General features: G+C 45.4%; 1 protein-coding gene across 3 annotated transcripts in view; it reads left to right on the top strand.

Annotated features, from left to right (window-relative positions):
* FOXN2 (forkhead box N2) overlaps positions 1-21,511 on the top strand; it is a 49,808-nt gene that overhangs the window by 13,260 nt on the left and 15,037 nt on the right. For all 3 annotated transcript variants that reach the window (XM_026684772.2, XM_087961423.1, XM_087961412.1), the window contains exon 2: positions 800-1,347. In XM_026684772.2, coding sequence (XP_026540557.1) covers positions 814-1,347 — 534 coding nt within the window. In that variant the 5' untranslated portion in view covers positions 800-813. The remainder of the gene's footprint in view (positions 1-799; positions 1,348-21,511) is intronic.

Below are 21,511 nucleotides of genomic sequence, written 5' to 3'. Positions count from 1 at the left end.
TGTCTTTTCTAGAATGGCCAAGTGAAGAATCAATATTGGTCATTTTATCGCTTTGTTAGTGAGATTGGTGGCATATAAATTTAATAAATAATAGAAATATTTATGTGGCTGCATGGTGTTTGCAGAAATAATGCAGAGAAGCAGCAGCCCACGCTCTTGTGAAGATGTGAGGTATTTTTGCTGTGAAATGCATTTTTTGAAAGCCAGGAATCCTGACTATCTCTTACAAATTCAAAACTAAATAAACCCCTACTTCACCATTAATACAATTACAATTAGTCTTCATTTAGTGATCACAGTCGGGATTGGCAACTCAGACATTAAACAAAGTGATCACTAAGTGAAACTGTGACTGTGTGCTGATGATCTTACTTCAACTTGAATGGCGGGGGGCGGGGTGTATTATTTTTTTATTTTTTTAATATATTTTGGTTTTACTGTTTGTAAGCCGCCAAGAATTGCTGTGAGCAAGTGGGCAGTTATATTAAATTTTATAAATAAATAAATAAACAAACAAACTTTCATTTGCTTTACAGACCTATGAAAGCTGTAAATGCAGGGTTTGTCACAAAGATGCTTTTTCATCATCTTTATAACTGGAAAACATTGCTAAGCAAAGCAATAGGTAAACAAGAAGTGTCTATTACATTTTTGTCAAGTCTTTTGTGAAAATATAGATGAAGATTTGTTAAAACAGAAAATCTAGATAATACTGAACTAGATGATCCAATGATCAAACTAAATATAGGGCCACTAACAATCTACCTTTTAATGCTTAGGGTTTTATTTTTATGCCTAGGCCTACAAGATTAAATGGGTCCAGTAACAGGAATGACTCCGGATAAGAAAGCTGAAACACCAGTAGAGAAAGCAGCAGGTCTAAGGCATATCCAAAGAATGGGAAGCTTGCCGGAGGCAGGTGATGCTGCTCGACCAAAGGCCACAGCTGTGGATAGTGAAGTTGCGGACGATGAGCTCACCAACTTGAACTGGCTGCATGAAAACAGTAATCTCCTAACGAACTTCAGCCTGGGAAGTGAAGGTCTTCCAGTTGTTAGTCCTCTGTATGATATTGAGGGGGATAATGTGCCAACATATTCATCCTCCTGCTATTCTAATCCCAAGAAGAAATCTGCCACATCTAAGCCCCCATATTCTTTTAGCCTTCTTATATACATGGCAATTGAACATTCGCCTAATAAAAGCCTCCCAGTGAAAGAAATTTACAGCTGGATTCTGGAACGCTTCCCATACTTTGCTACGGCTCCCACTGGCTGGAAGAACTCCGTCCGGCATAATCTTTCTCTGAATAAGTGTTTCCGAAAGGTGGAGAGAAGCCATGGCAAGGTGAGATTAGAGTTGTTTACCTGTATCTTTTTAATTACTGTAAACCCATTTTTCTTATTGTGGAACCCTTGATTCAAATGTATAGTAGAACATAAATAAATATGGAATGTTTGGGGTCTTTGTTACCTTATACTAGCTTTACTAAACCAGGCACCTTCCAGATATGTTGGGACTTCAAATTATGTTGATTAGACAGCCTAATCATTTCAGATGCATTGACGGTGTCAATGCATCTGAAAGAGAGCTAGTTGAGGAAAATGTGCTCCTTGTAAACATAAGGCTGTTACATTACAAAAATTCTGATTTGACAGCCTGACATCTTTTAATCATCACATACAACCCATGTGGTTCAGAAGTTAGTGTGTTGGTCAGTTCTAAGGTGTAAAAGTTCAGTGGGTGAGTATTTATTTACCAATGGTTTTTATACTGCCCCAATTAAAAAAATTACTATTTGGTAAAAGAGTAACTTTAGAGCAATTTCTGTCTCTCAGTTCAGTCTACGTCATAAGATGGTTGATATTTGGGGAGGAGGGAAATGGAAAGATGTAATGCTGTGTATTTTCCCTTGAGTTCCTGGTAGAATTCAAATGATCAATATTTTTACTCATAAAAGCAGTGATAACAAATGCCATTTGCATGAATTGAACAGCTGGAAATTAATTTATGTCTTCCAGTTCCATCCTCAGCTTCGCTATCAGTCCCTCTCCTACTATACCCTAGGAAGCTGCTTTCTCTCCAGGCAGCCATTGTTCCACCCAACTCATCTGTTAATGCTAAATGTTAGAAGTTGTCCAAGATTTGTGGTACAAGTTTTTCCCAATCTGTAAGAGCTAAAACTGGTATGGCAGGGATTACTGGTTCTCAGACTAGACAGAACTGCTATGTAAGCATTGATCAGGTGCCTCCAAGCCTCAGAGTGGCCAGATTTCCACTGATTGAAAAAACTCTAAGCAAAAGTCTTAAAATTTAAACCCTGGATCATATATTTAGATAGACAACTTGATATCTGCCATTAGCATATCTCCATTATATACTTTCTATCACGTTTGTGGCAAGGTAGCTGATTGAACAGTGTTAACATCCATAATTTGTTTGGTTATCAGTTTGCTTCTTGCTCCAATTCAAGACTCTGGTGGTCAACTTTTAAGCTTTACATGGCTTAGTTCTTGGTATCTATGAGACTATCTTTCCTATCCTTACTTGACTGAACCCTATACAGTAAGCCACCTGTGAAAATCTGTCACGAATAGTCAGCGTGTTGTAATAAATATTTTTGACTATGAAATAATTAGACTAGAAAGACAGAGCCATAATTGGACAGGCTGTTGCATTTATTTATGGCTGTCCATTTATGATGGACATATATTTTGTATAGTTCAGATTAAAAGGAATAATTTTAAATTTACACCATCATTTTGGATGTTTTGTTTTCCTTCTGATTTTAATATCATGAAGAAATATTGAAAGATTGTCATCAGTGTGAAGGCTGCCTAATATGTTGCCTATAATTTATAAAGTCATAATGCCTTTGTGTTGAGGTAATGTATTGATTGGCATTGCAGGTTCAAATCCAGCCTTAGCAAAGGAAATTCACAGGGTGACTTTGGGTTTGAGGAAGAAGCACCATGTATCTCACCTTGAGCTCTAAAAGAAAAGGTATATGAATCCATATAGTTTTCTAGGAACAGTAATTAGTTGTTGGAGACTACCTGCATTAGGATCCAACAAATTTGGGGTGACATTGCTGAATATACCTTTCTTTGTGCTCAACAGGATGTGGTTCTGTCTGTTAGAATGGAAATTAAGGACAACCCTGAATACTTCTGCTGCCCCCCTGCAGCTTGGATGTAGTTAAGAATATTGAAGACTTAAAGGCTGGGTTCACATAACATGCTAGATTTGTTCACACAATGGGCTAAACTATTGTTTGGTAATTCACTGTTTACTGTTTTGGGAATTCAGTCATTGCCTTAATACATCGTGGGAGCCAATCCATCATGTTAAGCCATAATATATATATTGGGGGATAATTATGTTTATAAGGTTAAGTTGCAAGTTTAGCAGTTGTGTATTGAGTGAAGCCAACTTCTATTTTGTTTTGCTTGCACCAAATGGACCATTTCCAAGTTTTCCAAACAGCTTTCTTCCTTCAGGCAACTCACTAAGCTAAAACCAACCACATTACAACAATGTGAGTTGTGAATCCCAGTGTTTATAGTAATTGAATTTCATTGCCACCTCAGAATCAAGGTGTTTCACTTGTACAAAGGTATAATTAAAGAAAAAGTATTCTGGTGTTTATTCATCTTTGGGGTTGAGGAATTGTACGCACTCTTCCCCATTTACAATTCCAGTGTTGGGAGAAAGCCTTGGGCTTCTTTCATTCAGCATTAGGTGGAAAAAAAATAGTTAAGTCAAGCTTTGTGACTAAATTTGCCTGTATGGTGTAGCAGGCCATTACGAAATCTTCCAGATAAGACTTAAAAGTACACAGAGGGGTAGAGAACTGTTCCTGGGAATGAATAGCTAATTGAATGCTTAAAAATTCATGGTGGAAAAATAAGTTACAAGAAGATTTTATATTTTTCTGAGAACAGGAAAGCAGTCATTATTTTGCTTACTACTTAATACAGTAATAGGGTTGGATATAAGCCAAGTATCCAATGACCGGTAAAGTATGATATAAATACTTACATCTCCAACAGTATTTCTTTGAGTAACATGCCAGGGTGGTTTTCCAAAACGTAATGAATGAAGCCAGATTAAAGACTAAAATTGTTTTTCTGTATCTTACATTTCAGTTTAATTAAAATAAAATAGTTAATAAGATTAATATCCAGTCATATATGTAGTGTTTTCCCTGGTGTATGCAAATGACAACTTAATAGTAACTTCTCAAGTTCTCTTTAAACTATATCCAAGGAATTCAAGAGTTGCATGTAACTTGGATCTCACACTGCACACGTTTGAGCTAAACTCAGTGTAGTTCAGTGTATTTTTATTCTCTCATAACATAATTTTTCTGATATTTTAGTTGATAAAGAAATTTCAAAAACTGTTGAAAGCTTGTTTGGTTTTTAAATTTTTAAGTTAACTAGATGTGTTGGATTTTTTCTTATAACTATCTCAATATATTTTACAATGCTTGTGATAGCTAATAAGAAATGTGGATTAATTTTGGTAAAGGGATTTCTGAAGTGTATGCTAGGGGACCTCATTGGCTGAGCTAGAAGAATCAAGCAATAACCAGTATAGTGGGTTGCCATTACTTTTTTTGCTATTGCTTAACAGTTCTTTTAATGACTCATGAATTATATCTGACTAAACTAGGGATGGTTGGGAAATCAGTTAACTTCTCATTTTATTCAAAAATTAACAAAAAATGTGCATTCTTTAAACCAATGCACAAAACATACAGTAAGCTGACAGTCACAAAACACAAATGGTGATGTTATTTATCAGCAGCGAGTGTGAAACCATAATTATTTATGGAAAATATGGGCAAATATTTATATATTGATGGAAGTGGCATGTAATCATGAAATTACAAAGGGAACATTGTACAGTTTGATATATTAGAAAAAATAAGTACAGAAATACATGCATTTAGGAGAAATGAAGATGCAAAGAGATTGCAAATCAGGGCATCAATCAGATCCTACATATTTGGTTGAAAAAATGAAGAACTGGAACCCTGCAAAGTAGACCAGACTCTGACACTAATTCTCTCTCTCTCTCTCTCTCTCTCTTTCTTCCTTCCTTCCTTCCTTCCTTCCTTCCTTCTTTATTGGCCAAGGAATTTGTCTTTGTGCATATGTTCTCAGTGTACATAAAAAGAAAAGATACACTCATCTATTTGTCAATACCACATGGGTTTGGACTATTTTTATTGTCTATGGAGATTCTCAGTCATCCAGGTCATAGTTGTCCCAGAGGTACTTTTTCAAAAGGCATTGGATTTCTTCAGAACTGAAGAAGCTTCTTGGATGAGAAGAGAAATGTCTCCAAGGGAAAACAAAGTCCAATTGCCTTTTGGAAAAGTGCCCTTGGGACTATTTTTATTGTAACATCTATAACCACAGGCCTCCAAATCTGGATGTGTTTCCTCCTTCCTCACTTTATCTTCATGTGAACTAGGAAAGGGCTTGCTTGATACATTCTTTCTTATTACTCAGTTACAGATTCAAGACCTACTTACCTTGCTGTTGCTGTGGTAGCAATTCTTCCTCTTGTGCTTCAAGACCATTCCCTATGTCATCTATAGATATTCAGTGGAAAGTGTCCAAGGCTTCAAAGTAGACATGGGACTATCTTCGTTCTCCTGATTTTCCATTCAGCTATCAGATTTAAAATGGGTCCATACATGGCTTGAACGTAAATATAATTGCACAACTTGGACAGCTTTTATTATAGAGCTCTATTTACATTCTAACAAACATGAGTACAACTCTGAATTGGACTTCCAACTGAATGTGTAGAGCAGGGGTGTCAAAACTCAAGCCAGATCCAGCCTGCGGGGTGCTTAGATTTGGCCTGCAGGGCTACCCTAGAGACAATAAAAAACCAGCCCACGGTCCCTCTGCCAGCGAAAACGGAGCTTGCAAGGGCCACCCGCAGCTCTCCCAAGCTCCGTTTTCACCGGCAAAGAGTTGCAGGAGGCCATCACAGCCAAAAAAGAAGCCCGGGAGCACGTTTTCGCTGGCAGAGTGCTTGGACCACCACAGGTGCCCCCGACATGAGTGATGTCAAGCTGGCCATCCCCCCCCTGGCCACGCCCATTCCCCCCCCCCCCGAGGTCAAACACAACCCTGATGTGGCCCTCAATGAAATCAAGTTTGACATCGTTAATGTAGAGGATGGGAGAGAAAAGATGGGATATATGTGTAGAGTTGTTCTTTGCCTTTCATGCATTCAGCTGAGTAGAAGTGAATATAAAGAATTTATCCAATTGTATCCATTGTAAACCATCCTGTAGGAATGAATGCCAGTGTATTTGTTCACACTTGATTTTCCTTTTCTACCTGTCCAGGTGACTTACATTTTGCCAACTTTTGCCAACCTTACGAGTTTGCATGGTAGGAGGATTGTGGTTTTAGAAAAGCTGGAAATTGTATGTTGCATTAGTTCTATTGCCTAAAGTAGGAGAAATGGGTTATTTGAAAGTTGTGCTGTTTGTGGCAGGGAGAGCTTAGTGTGTAAAGTACCAGCTCTTTAAGCAGCCTGGTTTGTGTTGCCATGGTAGCATTTCCTCTTGCTTGGCTGGCTTATGAGTGACTGGTAGCGCAAGGCAGAAGCTGTGCTGATCTGGTGTGCTCCTGGCTGGAGGTGGGAGATGTCATCTCTCTTCTCTGTCTTTTTAAACTTAAGCATGAGGGTGGATCCCAAGTGCACATGTATTTATATGTTTTGATGTAACATAAACTCAAGAGCATCTGAGGAAACTTGGATAGCAGAGCTGGTTTTGTAGAAATTAAAGAGGAACTGCTTATGCAATGGAAACAAGATATGCAAGTCAAATGTATTGAATGTTGCTTTGTTACATTGGAAGTACCTCTCTCTGGTATGATAGTGGTAGTAAGGCTTTTGATCTGAGTTAATGCTGCAGCTCACATAGAGGCCAGTTTTCATGGAGCGGTTTAAAGTCAAACACATTTGTCCCTTTCCTTTATTACACCATCAGAATGACAATTTAAATCAGGGGTCCCCAAACCTGGCAACTTTAACATTTGTGGACTTCAACTCCCAGAATTCTGGGAGTTGAAGTCCACAAATCTTAAAGTTGCCAAGTTTGGAGACCTCTGATTTAAATAAAGAACTCAGCTCTGGGATCAAATGGATTCTTTCCCCTGTGGAGTATGTATCCACAAGAAACATAAAAATTGTTTCATAATATTAAAAATGTACATAAAATTGTTGTCTTCGTTATTTGGCACAACAAATTTCTGTAAAATGCTCACTTTTTAAACAGTGGCTTTACTGTTTTTGGTATACTAAATGTTAATTGTGAAGCTTTCTCTCTTATTAGTCCCCTTCTTATATGCTTGGATTAAAGTTTCCAGAACACTCTGCCAGTATGTCTCGGAGTATTTTATTTCCTAATCCACTGAGACAAAAGAAACATAAATCCTGAACAAGAGTACCAGTAGTTCTTGACTTATGAGAGAATTTCAATTGCTGTGGTTGTAAAGTGAAACTGCATTGTTTAGTGACGGCAATTCCTGCAGTTCTCTTAACTGACTCCCATGGTTATTAGGTGAGGCAGCTTCATGCCAGCTTCCAACAACCAAGTCAGTGGGGAAGCCGGTGAGAAGTTGCATAGCCTTGCAAAGTGGCTTGCAAGCAGGCTGGCAGGCAGTAAAATAGCTGTTGCCTGGTGAAAGAGGATGTGAAGGAGTGGGTGGCTTAGGGAGGGAGTGTGAGAAGTGGGGCAAATAAAGTGAGGCTTGAGGAGGATGCAAATGGCTGGTGCGGCAGAGGGGTTTGGAGAAGGCATATGTGTGTGTGGGGAGGAACCTACTTCAGATTTGTGACCTTCCCTGATGGCTTCCTCACTGACTTCTGAGGAAGTTGGCAGGAAAGATCACAAATGGAAATCATGATTTCATGAGGCACTGCAACCAATTGTGTAAGCATGACCTGGCTCCAAGATCACAATCATATGACTGTGAAGATGCTGGGATGGCCGGAATTCCAATAACCAACTATACCCACCTTTATTCAACAGTGTCATAACTTCAAACAGTGAACGAATGGTTGTAAGTCAAGGGCTACCTATAGAAGTTTGAATTGTTTCATCCAGCAATTCCCAGATTCTTCTAAATAGGTTGGAAATATTACTGACAAGGAATTCTGGGACTTGGTCTCTACATATTTGGAGGTCACTAGATTAGAGAAGCCTGTCATAACAAATCTTGAAGATTAATCCTAAAGTCATCCTTTTTTAAAAGCAAGTTTGTTGAACTCAAATGGTAGAATTAAAATTGCAACTATCATTGTGAGAATGATGTATATAGAGAGTGTTAGGAAAGAGGTTTTTGCAATGTTTGATCTCCCAAATGTACCACAGATGTTAAACTTTGTGTATTGATGAAATGTTTTTTGTAATATTGATCCAAATGTTAAAAGGGATCAGATCATTAAAAAAAAGTTACTAACAGAAGTATTCTGAACAAAGATAGAGGACACAATGCTTAGATAAATGAGATATGCTAAACAAATACACATCCCTTGGAGAATATCTAATTGAGTACTATCACAGCCTTCTCCAAATTGTTGAGAGGTTGTGCATCAAATTTCTTTGTTTTTCTACTGAATTTCAGCAGTTCAGTTTGGAAAAACAGCCTGGGGCTTATATATGATGTAGAAAAGATGGTTGCCCATAGGAACTGGCATAGAAATTAGCGCAGATATCCTCTAAATGAATTATTTCCATCCAAAAAAGACTTCTAATATTCTAAAAGCGGTATGTTCTTTGAAAATTTCTGTAAAGCTAATGGACACAAACATAAACCCACATAATCAAGCTGAGTCCCAAATTATCTGGATAAAGTTGGAGATTTTTTTTTTTCTTGAAAAACAATAGCTAACTTTTGATTACTGAAACACATTCTACTTGGGACTGCTCTTGAAGACCGCCTGGAATTACAGTTGATCCAGCATTCTGGGTCATAAACATCACCCATGTTCTTGTGTGAGTTGTATTGGCTCCCAATATTCTTCTGGGTGAAATTCAAGGTGATGATTATTACAGTTAAAGCCCTATATGATATAAGACTGGGTTATTGGTATGATTGTCCCTCAGATTGGATAAAATGGGCATGCCTAATCCCTTCCGTTAAGCGTTAGCTTAGAAAACATGCCATTTCTCCAGCATGCCTTTGGGATAATCCATACATATGGGTTGAATCTGCCTTTCTGCCCAGAGACTGAGTCATCAATCTTTGCCATCCTGTCAGGTCAGGAAGCCCCTTAGCCCCAGTCACGACTCCGTTTTGGCTCTATAGAGACGTGGCAAAGGTTGGCTCCAACAATTTCAGCAGAAAGCAGCAGTTTAAAGTGTGGATTCTCCCAAAGGTTTGCAAAAAGCCCCTAAAGCATCCAAACCATCGTGAACAGGCAGCAATTGGAAATCCTGCCTGCTTCCCTGAGCTACCAATTGAAGGCCTAACAGCCCAGGCAGTCAAGGGGGAGCCCCCCCAACCCCAGGGGGGTGCTGAAACTCCGATTACCCCCAGCATGTCATTTCAATCCCAGGCTTAACCAGGTAGCTCCGGAGCAGCTGCTTTTGCTTTTGTGACCTCCAGCTGATTTCTGGGGCCGTTGGTGGCCATTTTGGCCACGTAGTGAGTTGTCCAGGAGACTGGTAGGGTCCGCCACTGTCACAGCCCAGGGAAGGCTTCCAGGCCTTGAATTCCCTTTGGAGCAGCAGGAGTGGAGAATCGAGAGAACTCTCCTTCCAACAATTGGGGCAAAAGCAGCATGGAGTCCACAAGTGCTAAAAGATCAAGCAGAGTCCCAGGAAGTCCAGATCTGCAAGCAAAGAGGCTGCTAACAAGATCAAAGCAAAGGTGCTTTATTCCAGAAAGCCCACAAGAGCAAAAGAAAGGAGGCAAAGAGCACTGGAAAAGCAGTTCTCCAGAGCTCAGAAGCAAGCTGACCAGGAGAAGTATGCCCCCTTCCCCCAGCCAAGACCTGTTAATCCCTCCCCTCAGCAGCCATTAGCACAGGGCGTGCCTGCAGTTTCTGGGGCTTGGTCACCTGAGGGGGATAGGGAGCAGGAATTTATCCTCCTGCTGAGGAAATCCAAACTCGGAGATTTCCTTTTGATTGCATGCTTCCTCGTCCTGCAGAATTGCAGACCAGAGACGGGACTGGATCACCTGAGGCCACCTTTACTCCAACTGCAGCAGGGATGCGCTCAGCAGATAGAGTGGCCTCAGAATTATCGGAGGATCTTAAGGCCCTTATTGCTCAGGCCATTTCTCATGGGGTAGCCTCCTTCTTGAGGGGGGAGGAGCCATTCTTCTCCCAGATCTGATCCTCAGCCTTTGCAGTCAGTGCAACATCAGGCCTCCATGGGTTCCTCCAGGCACCAGAGAGAGGCCTCTCAAGCCCATTCCATCAGAAGCAGGGCATCTGGGATGGAGGAGGAGTTCAGGGAGAACAGGGGTCCTCAGAAGATGAGGACCTATCACCTGATCCACCCTCCTTCACAGGTCTGTTTAGCCTGGGGCTGTTTAAATCCCCCTTCCAAAAGGCTAGAACCACTGCCCAAATTGATCCTCCGCCCACTATACCAACTGCTTCAGCAGACACTCAGGAGCCTAACAGCAGGGTTTTTTCTGAACCTACAATTCTCCAACAGGAGATTCCTTGTCCCAAGTTACTTTTGGACGTAGTTCAGAAGCAATGGGCACAGCCAGGATCCTTCCCCAATCCGGGGGGGTAATGATAATTTTTTTTTTCAATATAGCTCCTCTTCTCTCTGAGTCACTTCAACTTCCCTCTGGATGAACCTTTGGCGTCCTTGGTCTCTCCCTCTGCAATATCAGGTGATATAGCAGAGGCCCTTAAGACAGAGGACAAAAAGGCGGAACAAAATTTTCACAAGACACACCAGGCCAATGCCTGGGCAGTTAAAGCAGCTGCGGCCACCTCCTTCTTCACTAGGATGTCCCCCCTCTGGCTTCACCAATTACAAGCTAGGATTCCCTCTGAGGAAATCAAAATGCATCAGGATTGTCAACAAACTAGTGGCAGCCGCCGAATTTGCGGCCGACACTTCCCTGCATGCAGCCCGATTCTCCTCCAGGGCCCTGGCCTCCAACATCACTTCTCATCATCTGCTGTGACTATGACAGTGGCAAGCAGATGCCACTGCTCCCTATACAGGTTCTTCCCTATTTGGAGAGGCCTTAAATCCCTTTGTAGTCGAGAATAAGGACAAGAGAAAGGTGTTCTCCTCACTTACCAAGAGGGCTGACAGGAGGGCTTCTCCTTACACCCATAGACAGCCATTTCGTCCCTCAGTCTCGGGCCAGGAATTTCCTCAATTCCAAAGGTCTTACCAGGCCAGATCTGATAGATCCACAGATAGATCGGGATTTAAAGACAGGAACATACAACAGTTTCAATCTAAATGACCCTTTCGTGGCACAGGTGGTCATCCCTACCATTGATCCAAATGACTGCTGGACCCTTCCTCCCATCGGCGGCCGACTGGCCCTATTTGCAGAACAAAGGAAGACCATCACTTCTGATTCCTGGGTCCTGAAAACAGTATGATTTGGTCTTGCCCTGGATTTTCTGTCCACTCCTCTGAGGACCTTTACCCATTACTCAGCCTCCAAGAACCACGTAAGGAAAAGACTCATGGACATGGTGATCCAGCATTTGCTGGACATCCAGGCCATTGAGCCGGTACCGGAGGACCAGAGGGGGCATGGGTTTTACTCCATTCCATTTGTAGTTCCCAAGTCCTTGGGAGGGGGGAGCGATCCTGGATCTCAAAAAGCTCAATGCTTATTTAGAATACAAGAGATTCAAAATACAGTCTCTGCAGTCAATCTTGGAAGGCATCAGGGGGCGATCTCCTAATGTCCATTGATCTGATGGAGGCTTACCTTCACATTCCCATCTATCCCCCTCCCATTGGAGATTTCTCAGATTCTATTACGCAGGGGCCATTATCAATACAAGGCTCTCCCATTCGGACTGTCATTGGCCCCCAGGACCTTCACAAAAGTGCTGGCAGCATTGGCCACACACCTCAAAACAATCCCGATGCACGTCCAGTGCTATCTGGACGACATTCTTATCCAGTCCAGTCCAGCTAACAAGCCAAATCAGATCTGACTTACACAATCCAGGTCCTACAGGACCACGGATTTTCAATCAATTTCCAAAAAAGCCAGGTAACACCCTCCACCTATCTCCTTCAACTGGGTACAGTGATAGACACAAATCTACGCAAGGTATATTTGTCCCAGGAATGTCAGGACAGCATCAGGTCCTTGATCACCCAGGTCACAGCGCAGCAAGCAGCTCCCCTGGCGGTGCTTTCCCAGCTTCTGGGAAAATTAATCTCTTGCATAGCCAAAGTAGGCCCAATTGCACGCCAGCCTCTCCAATGGTTCCTTCTACCATTTCAGAGAGTAGGCACCAGCATCTCCAATGTCAGAGTCTGACTCCGGTCAGATGTCCTCAGTTCCCTCAAGTAGTGGGTATCCCCAGCAATCACCAAGGGGTCCCTATTCAAAGAACGCAATCGCATCACAGTCACTTCAGATGAAAGTCTGTTGGGATTGGGGCCCATCTACAGTCACAGCTCACGCAGGGTCAATGGTCCACAGCGGACCTTCAACACAACATAAACTGGTTAAAACTGAGAGCCATTCACTCAGCTCTCACTCCACGTCAATCGCCAGGGAGGGACCCACTCCAGATCCCTCATGTCCGAAACACAGCAACTGGGAATCTGGGTGGAGGCTCACCTATTGTCACTCAAGGCAGAGCACATATTGGGGATAGCAAATGTCCAGGCAGATTACCTAAGCAGGACCAGGGTGGACAACTCTGAGTGGCGTCTCTATCCAGATCTGTTCCAGGACATATCTCAGAGATTAGGGAGGCCAGTCCTCAACCTCTTTGCCACTCCAATGAGCACTCAATTTCCCCGATTCTACTCCAGATTCCTGTCACCGAACACAGAAGGGGTAAACGCCCTTTGCAGCCACTGGCCCAAGGGTCTCCTTTACGCCTTTCCTCCTCTGCCCCTCATATCGGGAGTGATAAGGAAAGTGCTTCTAGAACAGGCAGAAATCATCTTCATCGCTCCCCACCGGCCCAGATGGTATGCGGATCTAGTGAGCCTGTCACTGTCCCTTGGAGGATCCCTCAGGACAGGATATCTCTCAGCCAGGGGGTCTTGGGACACCCGGAGCCTCAGTGGCTCCAATTGACCTCCTGGCACTTGAGAGGAGGATCCTGAGGAGGGATAACTTTTCAAGAAAGGTCATCAAAACAGTACAAGCCTCCAGGAGGCCTTCCATGAACAGAATATATGACGCTACCTGGAAAGCGTTCCATCAATGGTGCACCAAGAACAGCAAGGACCCAACTGTGGCCTCAGTGCCACAGATCCTGGACTTTCTACAAACAGGACTCGACAAAGGGTTCTCTCCTAGTACTCTACGCAGGCAGGTAGCAGCCCTGTCCACCATGTTGCACTACGAGAAGAGGAATTCCTTCGCTGATCATCCAGTCGTCTGCTCCTTCTTCAAAGGTACTGTCAATCTTAGACTGCCAACAGTCCACAGATACCCTTCTTGGAACCTTTCTACAGTGTTACAAGCATTTACTCAAGAACTGTTTGAACATCTTCAATCGGTAAGCCTACGCTTTCTTACACTCAAAGTCACCTTCTTAGTGGCCATTACATCGGCCAGGTGCATATCAGAATTGGCAGCTTTTTCCACCAGGGAAGACTTCTGCAACTTCCATGACAACAGGATTGTCCTGCACCTCGATCCCTCCTTCATCCCAAAAGGTAAACTCATTTCCACAGGGCTCAGGAAGTCGGGAAGACTTCCTACCCCTTTGCCCTACCCCTTCACATGACAGAGCACAGATGGCACAAATTGGATGTTCAGAGGGCTCTTCGCAGGTACATCAAACATACATCAATGTTTTGTAAAACCGAAGCCCTGTTCATCTCGTTTCAGCCATCTTCAATAGGCACTAAATTCTCTTCTTCAACTATAGGCCACTGGATCAGGGCTTATATACCCAAGGTCTACGAGACCCAGGCCCTTTCAACACCCAGAGAGGTAACAGCTCACTTGACCAGAAGTGCAGCTACCGCAGCTGCCTGGGCGACGCAAACCTCACTTGAGGACATATGCAGCGTGCTACATGGTCCTCCTCATCTCCATTTGTAAAGCACTACAGACTGGACACAAACGCCTCAGCAGGGGCGGCCTTCAGCAGAAGAGTGCTACAGCGAGTGCATACAGACGGGAGTGCACAGGACCAGACTTCCCTCGCATAGGGATTGCCAGCTTTGATATGTCCCATATGTGTGGATTATCCCAAAGGCGTGCTGGAGAATAGGCATTGGTTTACCTGAACACAGTTTCTCAGCATGCCTTGGGATAATCCACTCCCATCCTAGCAACCATCTCGTCCTGTGTCCAGGTGGGAGGCAGAGCCAACACCACAGGAAAATCATCAAATGACTGTGCCTTCGTCATGCCTGAGGCTAGGGGGCTTCCTGCCCCGACAGAAAGAGGCGTGGCAAAGATTGATGACTCAGTCTCTGGGTAGAAAGGCAGATTCAACCCATATGTGTGGATTATCCCAAGGCATGCTGAGAAACTGCGTTCAGGTAAGCCAACGCCTATTCTGTGGCAGCACCTGTCATATGGAACACGCTTCCCCCAGAGGATTGGCAGCCCCCACTTAATCTTCTGAAAAATACTTAAGATCTGTCTTTTTCTCCAAACATTGGGTTAGGCTGAGATTGGTGAGATGAACTTGTGGATTACATGGGAAAGTATAGTTGTAATGCCAAATTTGTTTGTTTTGATGTTTTATTGTTGTAGATAGATTTTGTTTTATTTTGAGGTTGTGAGACACCCAGAGTTTGGTTCAAAAAAGGCAGCTATATAAATGTTTTTTAAAAATAAAATTGTGAGGAATTGTTTTTCCATATGATGAGTTGTTGCAGCAGTGATTTTTCTCAATTTCTTAATTAAGTTATTCAAAGGATTATCTCAGAAATAATTGAACCTGGGACTTTCTGTGCGCAAATTTTATTATTTGAAAAGTAACTTATTCTCTTATTTTATTCAAGAGGAATAAAATTATTCAAAAGAATAAATAATTCAAATCTACCCAACGTATTACTACTGTTCATGGCAAAAATATGACAAACTCAATGACTCATAAAAATATCCTGCATATTGTAATATATTGGGACCATTGAGGTTATTCCAACTTTTTTGGGGTCTTATTTATGGGACTTAAAATTAAAAGTGCATTAGGTTCAATAATTGAAATGAGATTACTTACCACCCTGTGATGTCTTTGCAAGCACTAAAATTTGGCTCTAAAATAGATAATGAGGTGCCCAGTGAGCCATCTTGATGCATCATTGTTTGAAGATGAAGCAGGAATAGCTTTGATTTCCGTGGATAAAGAATTGCTGGCAGTCATATGAAAAAGGAGGATAATAAGTATATATTTAAAAAATATGAAGTCCAATTATATACCTATACCCCAGTGAAATCCAATTCTTAAATGCTTTTGGCAGTATCTCTTGGCCAGATGTACCTCATTTGAGATACGTTGTTAAGAATAACAAAAAGACAGCCCCAGTTAATTCACCTTGAGCACTTGGAAAGGAAGATTGGGAACTGGTAGGAAAAGTCATAGCTATTTTGGAATAGTGCCTGTTTATTCATTGTCTGAAGAGAAAGAGATGGCTGAGGATGAATGCATGCATTATGTCCTAAACACCCTTTTACAAAAAGGCCTCTCCAAATAAAAGCCAATTAGAAATACAAGCAGGGCTGCTATTAAGAAATTATTCTATTAATCCTATCTATTGATGTTTTCAACTTCAGTTTTAATGCTTCCAAGCAGGCATTTGAAGACAAAATATTAATATAACATGCATGCAAGCCCAAGTGAAAAAGACACTGAATAACTAAATTGCCTAGAACAAGATAAATATATTTAAACCAGCAGAGGGAAGTGGTTTGGCCTGGGTATCAGAAACAGGATTCAAATCTGATTCAGCATTTATCAGCCTGCTGAATCTTTTTCTGGTACAGTATATTCTCCTGAGAGCCGTTCGGATCATCCAGTGTGTGGGAGGTGCTCCAGTCTGCGTCGTTGTAGGCTGAGCTTAATTACTGAGGAACGCTCCGCCCTCCGTCACGTGGCTCCCTTGCGTTCCCCAGTTTGCGCTCAGCCTACGTGAGATTAGGCTGTGTAATTCTTCTCTCTCTCTGGCCGATTCAAGCTATTAACTTTCAGGTTTGATTATTGATTTAAAAGGGACAATCCTTCCTTCCTTAGCCTGCTCGTATAGGAGATACAAGGGAGCACGTTTTCTTCGCCCCCTGGGGGTTGTAGAACGGGTGGCTTTAGCGCTTCGGCGCCAATCCCCCAATTCGGACGTTTCCCTGCCGTTCTTTTCGCCGCAATCGCAGCGGCTTGTTTAAAGCGCGCCAGATAGCGCTGCTGGCATTCCCCCCACCGCTAACGCCGCTTACAGCAAGTAGGGGAACAGCTTTAACTACCTTCTCTCGGCTTCCAGGTGCCAGAGGTCCCTACTCAGCCCTGAGCAGCCCGTAATTACAGGAGCGTGGGCGGCCGCCATTTGGGCACCGCGCGCGCGGCGCCATTCTTGAGGCCTCGTTTGCGAAGTTACTGATTTTACATGCAGGCCCTCAGCCAGATGACCGATTGATTAATCTGTGAATTTGGACAATATTGTTGGCCTTCCGCAGCTGGCTCAGGGCAGAATTTGGCAGCCTATCCCTCCCGGTGGTTGTCTGGGAGCTCCAGCTGCCAGAGGCCTCATTACAGCCTCAGGCGTTCTAATCCGAACTCGATCCGCCATCTGTCAGGTCCTCGCCCAGATCGGATCCCTTTCATGGTCAGGTACCTTTACAAGGGGGCAGCCCTCTTCCAGAAAGAGATCTGGAGGAGGCCATGGAAGATCAGTTTGGGGTGGAGGAGGAATTGGAATGGGGGTCTATGCACCAAGAGGAGCTCCTATCGGAGGTAGACCCCATGGAGGGGACATGTCCGAGGGGCGAGGGCCTTACCCGGACCAACCCACTGTTACGGGACTGTTCAAACCACACATGTTCAAGTCGCTGTTATTCAAAGCCAGGATTATTTCTGGCCTGTCCGTGCAGCCCTCCTTGACTCTCTCCTCCCGGCAGAAGGCCAGGAGGATGTCATTTTTAGACAGCCCGTGGTGGAGGCGGTGGTAATCCCGGCCCCACCCTTATTTCACGACCTGGTCTCTAACCAGCTGAATTCCACAAGGGCCCCCCGCCCCATCCAGCCTGGACAAGAGGTTCTTCAACCTCGAGTCAAGCTTCTGCGACTTACTTAATACTCCCGAGGTAACTGACCCCATCGTTGGCCTGGCCTCTTCGTCGTCCCCAGTGATCCTCTAGAGGCCCTAAAGCCCGAGGACTAGAGGTCTGAGCTCGCCCTCCGTAGGGCTCATCAAGCAGACACCTGGGCCATTAGATCGGCCACTGCCGCCTCCTTCTTCACCAGATTCTATCCGGTGACTTCGTCTACTGAAGCAGCACGTCTCCCCCTCCAACACTAGGGCTCAACAGGACGTAGCAAAATTGATGGCCGCGGCAGAGTTCTCCGCCGATGCCACCTACCATGCGGTTAAGTTTTCCGCACGAGCAATAACATCCCACATCATAGCTCGCCGCCTGCTCTGGCTCAAGCACTGGCAGGCGGACATAAACACAAGGTTAAGCTGGCCACGCCCCCATAAAGGGGGACAAAATATTGGTTCTGCTTTGGACCCCTTGCTTTCTGAAACCCGAAGCAAGAAAAAATTTCTCCCTCCTCTTTTCGGAGGTCAGAATCTAGAGCCCCTCAGCCATTTCGGAGAGGTTCCTCCCGTCCCTTCTACCAGTCCCCCTTCCCGCCCAGGTACCTAGGCCATTCCTTCCGGCCATTCCAGCCCCAGGACCGAACCGATCCGGGCGACAGGACAGGAGGGCAGCGGCTACAGAGCACCCCTCCAGGGGTTCAGGAGAAGCCCTTCCAGCGTAGATAGATCCCGTCCCTCCCTTCCCATAGGCGGCCGCCTCTGGCACTTCGCCGACCGATGGGACCCTCCACTTCTGTTGCTTGGGTCCGTGATACCGTTAGACTTGGTCTCACGCTTGAGTTCCAGCGCCCCTCCTGACTTCTTCATGGCATCCCCCCTCAAGGGACCCCTCAAACGCAACCTAATGGATTCAGCAATCCGTCATCTCCTCACCATACAGGCCATTCAACCCGTCCCACCATCTCAGCGTGGACAGGGGTTCTATTCTCACCTCTTCGTGATCCCTAAATCCTCTGGTGGATGGAGGGCCATTCTGGACCTGAAACGTCTTAACCGTTATTTGGTTTATCGCAGTTTCAAGATGCACACCCTACAGTCCATCTTACTCAGCATCCGGCAGGGGTTGGCTATCCTCCATAGACCTTTCGAGACATACCTTCACATCCCTATCCGGCCCTCCCATTTCAAATTCCTCAGGTTCTGCTACAACCATCGCCACTTCCAATATGTGGCCCTTCCCTTTGGGCTGGCCTCGGCCCGGGAACCTTCACCAAGGGCCTCGCGGCCCTGGCGGCCCACCTCAGGAACCTCCCGGTCCGCCTCCATTGTTATCTGGATGACATCCTCATCCCTCTCTCCCTCCAAAACCCACCCAGAGAGGCATTTTAGAGCTACTCTCTCAGCCCTCCAAGACCATGGCTTTCTAGTTAATTGGCAAAGAGCCAACTGTCACCATCTACACGGATCACCCACTTGGGGGCCGTCATTGACTCAGTTCAGGGTAAAGTTTTCCTTTCCTCGGAGAGATTCCTTAGCATCCAGGAAGCCATCAAACATATCAGGTGATCAAGGAAGGTAACAATTTTAGGATTGTCTAAATTACTGGGTAAATGGTCTCTTGTATTTCCATTGTTCCATGGGCCCGTTTACACTCTAGATCCCTACAGTGTTTCCTGCTCCGTTCCAGCGGGCCGGCAGAAGCAATTCAAAGGCCTCAGTCAAGGTGCCTTCCAGGGTCCTCACGTCTCTCCTCTGGTGGACCCGTCCCACCATCAACAAGGGCCATTTCTTCAAGGAGCCCCAACGCCTCGCCCTCACCACAGACGCCAGCCTGTCCGGATGGGGCGCCCACATCCACTCCCTCTCAACACAGGGCAGATGGTCACAGGTAGACCGGGAATACAGTATAACGGGTTGGAACTCCGCGCGATCCACTTGGCCCTGCGCAATTTCCTTCCACACGTATGCGGGCGGCATGTCCTCATACCCACGGACAATGTCACCGCCAAGGCTCACGTCAACCGACAGGGGGCACCCAGTCCATCTGTTTGATGAGAGGCCGAGCACCTTGCCGTTGGGCGGAGCGCAACCTCCTCTCCCTCAAAGCCGAACACATCTCAGGGGACTCAAACACTCAAGCGGATTGGCTAAGCAGGACCACGGTCGACCAGTCCGAGTGGCGCATCCACCCGTTACTGTTCAGGGAGGCGACCAGGATGTTCGGTCTTCCATTGGTGGATCTCTTCGCCTCCCGCTCAACACACAACTACCCAGGTTTTCTCCAGGTACCCCTCCTACGGGGCCGAGAATTACGACGCCCTCCGTTGTCCCTGGCACACAGGGCTCCTATATGCATTCCCTCCACTAGCCCTGCTTCCCAGAGTCATCCAGAAGCTTATCTCCAGAGAGAAGCGGAGCTGATTCTAGGGCCCCCCTCTGGCCCAGGCGCCCTTGATTTGCGGTCCTCCTCAACTTGTCGGTGGCCCCTCCTGGAAAATTCCTTCCAACAGGATATCCCTCTCCCAGGGGCCCCTCCGATACCCGGACCCTCAGTGGCTCCAGTTAGCCGTTTGGAGGTTGAGCGGGGAGCGTTTTAAAAAAGCGAACACTTTTCTGACCAGGTTATTACTACCATTTTAGCTGCCAGGCGACCTTCAACAACCCGTATATACGACGCCACTTGGAATAGCTTCTGCAAGTGGTGCCATAGTCTCAGGTCAACCGCTTTCACCTCCCATCGCTCAAGTCTTGGAGTTTCTCCAAGAGGGCTTGAGGAAAGGGTTTCTACAAACACCTTGCGGCGTCAGGTCGCAGCTCTCTCAACAGTCATTGCCTGTGATAATCTGGGTTCCCTCTCCCACCACCTCGTATTCGGGCATTCCTCAGAGGAGCCACCAACTTGTGTCCCCCAATCATACATCGATATCCTACCTGGGATCTTGATAGGGTCCTGATGTCCCTCACTAAACATCCCTTTGAGCCCCTCAGGGAGGCCTCACCCCAGTTCTTAACGTTCAAAGTCGTGTTCCTGGTGGATATTACTTCGCCCGCCCGAATATCAGAGCTTGCAGCCTTGTCGGTGGAAGGACCTTTGCATCTTCCATGCCGACTGGGTGGTCCTCCGACCGGATCCCACCTTCCTGCCCAAGGTCAACTCGGCCTTCCATAGGGCTCAGGAACTCACACTCCCGAACTTCTGCCCCAATCCCTCTCGGGAAGGAGCAGCTTTGGCACACCCTGGACGTTAGGCGGGCCCTATGCGTTTACATTAAACGTACTCAGCCCTTCCGGAGATCAGAATCCTTATTTCTTCCAGCCCAATTCACTAGGCCATAGGGTGTCCCCGTCTACCACCGGCCGCTGGATTAGGGCTACTATTGCCAAGGCCTATTTGTCCCAGGCCCTGCCGTGCACCCAGGGGATCTGGCGCACTCCACCAGAAGTGCAGCCACCTCGGCAACTTGGGCCACTCAGGCTCCAATTTCCGACATTTGTAGGGCAGCCACTTGGGCATCCCCATCTCCTCTCATTAGACACTATAAGATAGACACGTTTGCCTCGGCGGAGGCTTCGTTTGGTAGAGCGAGTCCTTCAGCAAGTCTTTAGGGAACCTCAGAGGTTGCAGGGCCAGACGGAGTCCCCGTAGGACAGCCAAGCTTTGGTATATCCCACACACTGGATGATCCGAACGGCTCTCAGGAGAATGGGCGTTGGTTCTTACCTGACACGCCATTTCTCTGAGGCCGTGAGGATCATCCAGCCCCACCCTTTAGATTTGCCGTCTGGTGGGAACTTGTTTCGGCCAATGAACTCTTTAGCATAGGAGGATGGGAGAGCGACCTTCCTTCACTCTCGTCTTCGCGCAAACTGGGGACGCATAGGGAGCCACGTGGCCGGAGGGCGGAGCGTTCCTCAGTAATTAAGCTCAGCCTACAACAGCGCAGACTGGAGCACCTCCCACACACTGGATGATCCTCACGGCCTCAGAGAAATGGCGTGTCAGGTAAGAACCAACGCCCATTTTCTTCCATTCCAGGATGTTAAAAGGGTAACACAAAATATGGA

This window comes from Notechis scutatus, chromosome 1 (assembly GCF_049901735.1).
Source record: "Notechis scutatus isolate UNSWTSFEM ecotype Mainland chromosome 1, rNotScu1.2, whole genome shotgun sequence".
Taxonomy (NCBI): Eukaryota; Metazoa; Chordata; class Lepidosauria; order Squamata; family Elapidae; genus Notechis; species Notechis scutatus.
Note: the sequence above shows the minus strand (reverse complement) of the source record. Positions and strands in the feature narration are given on the sequence as shown.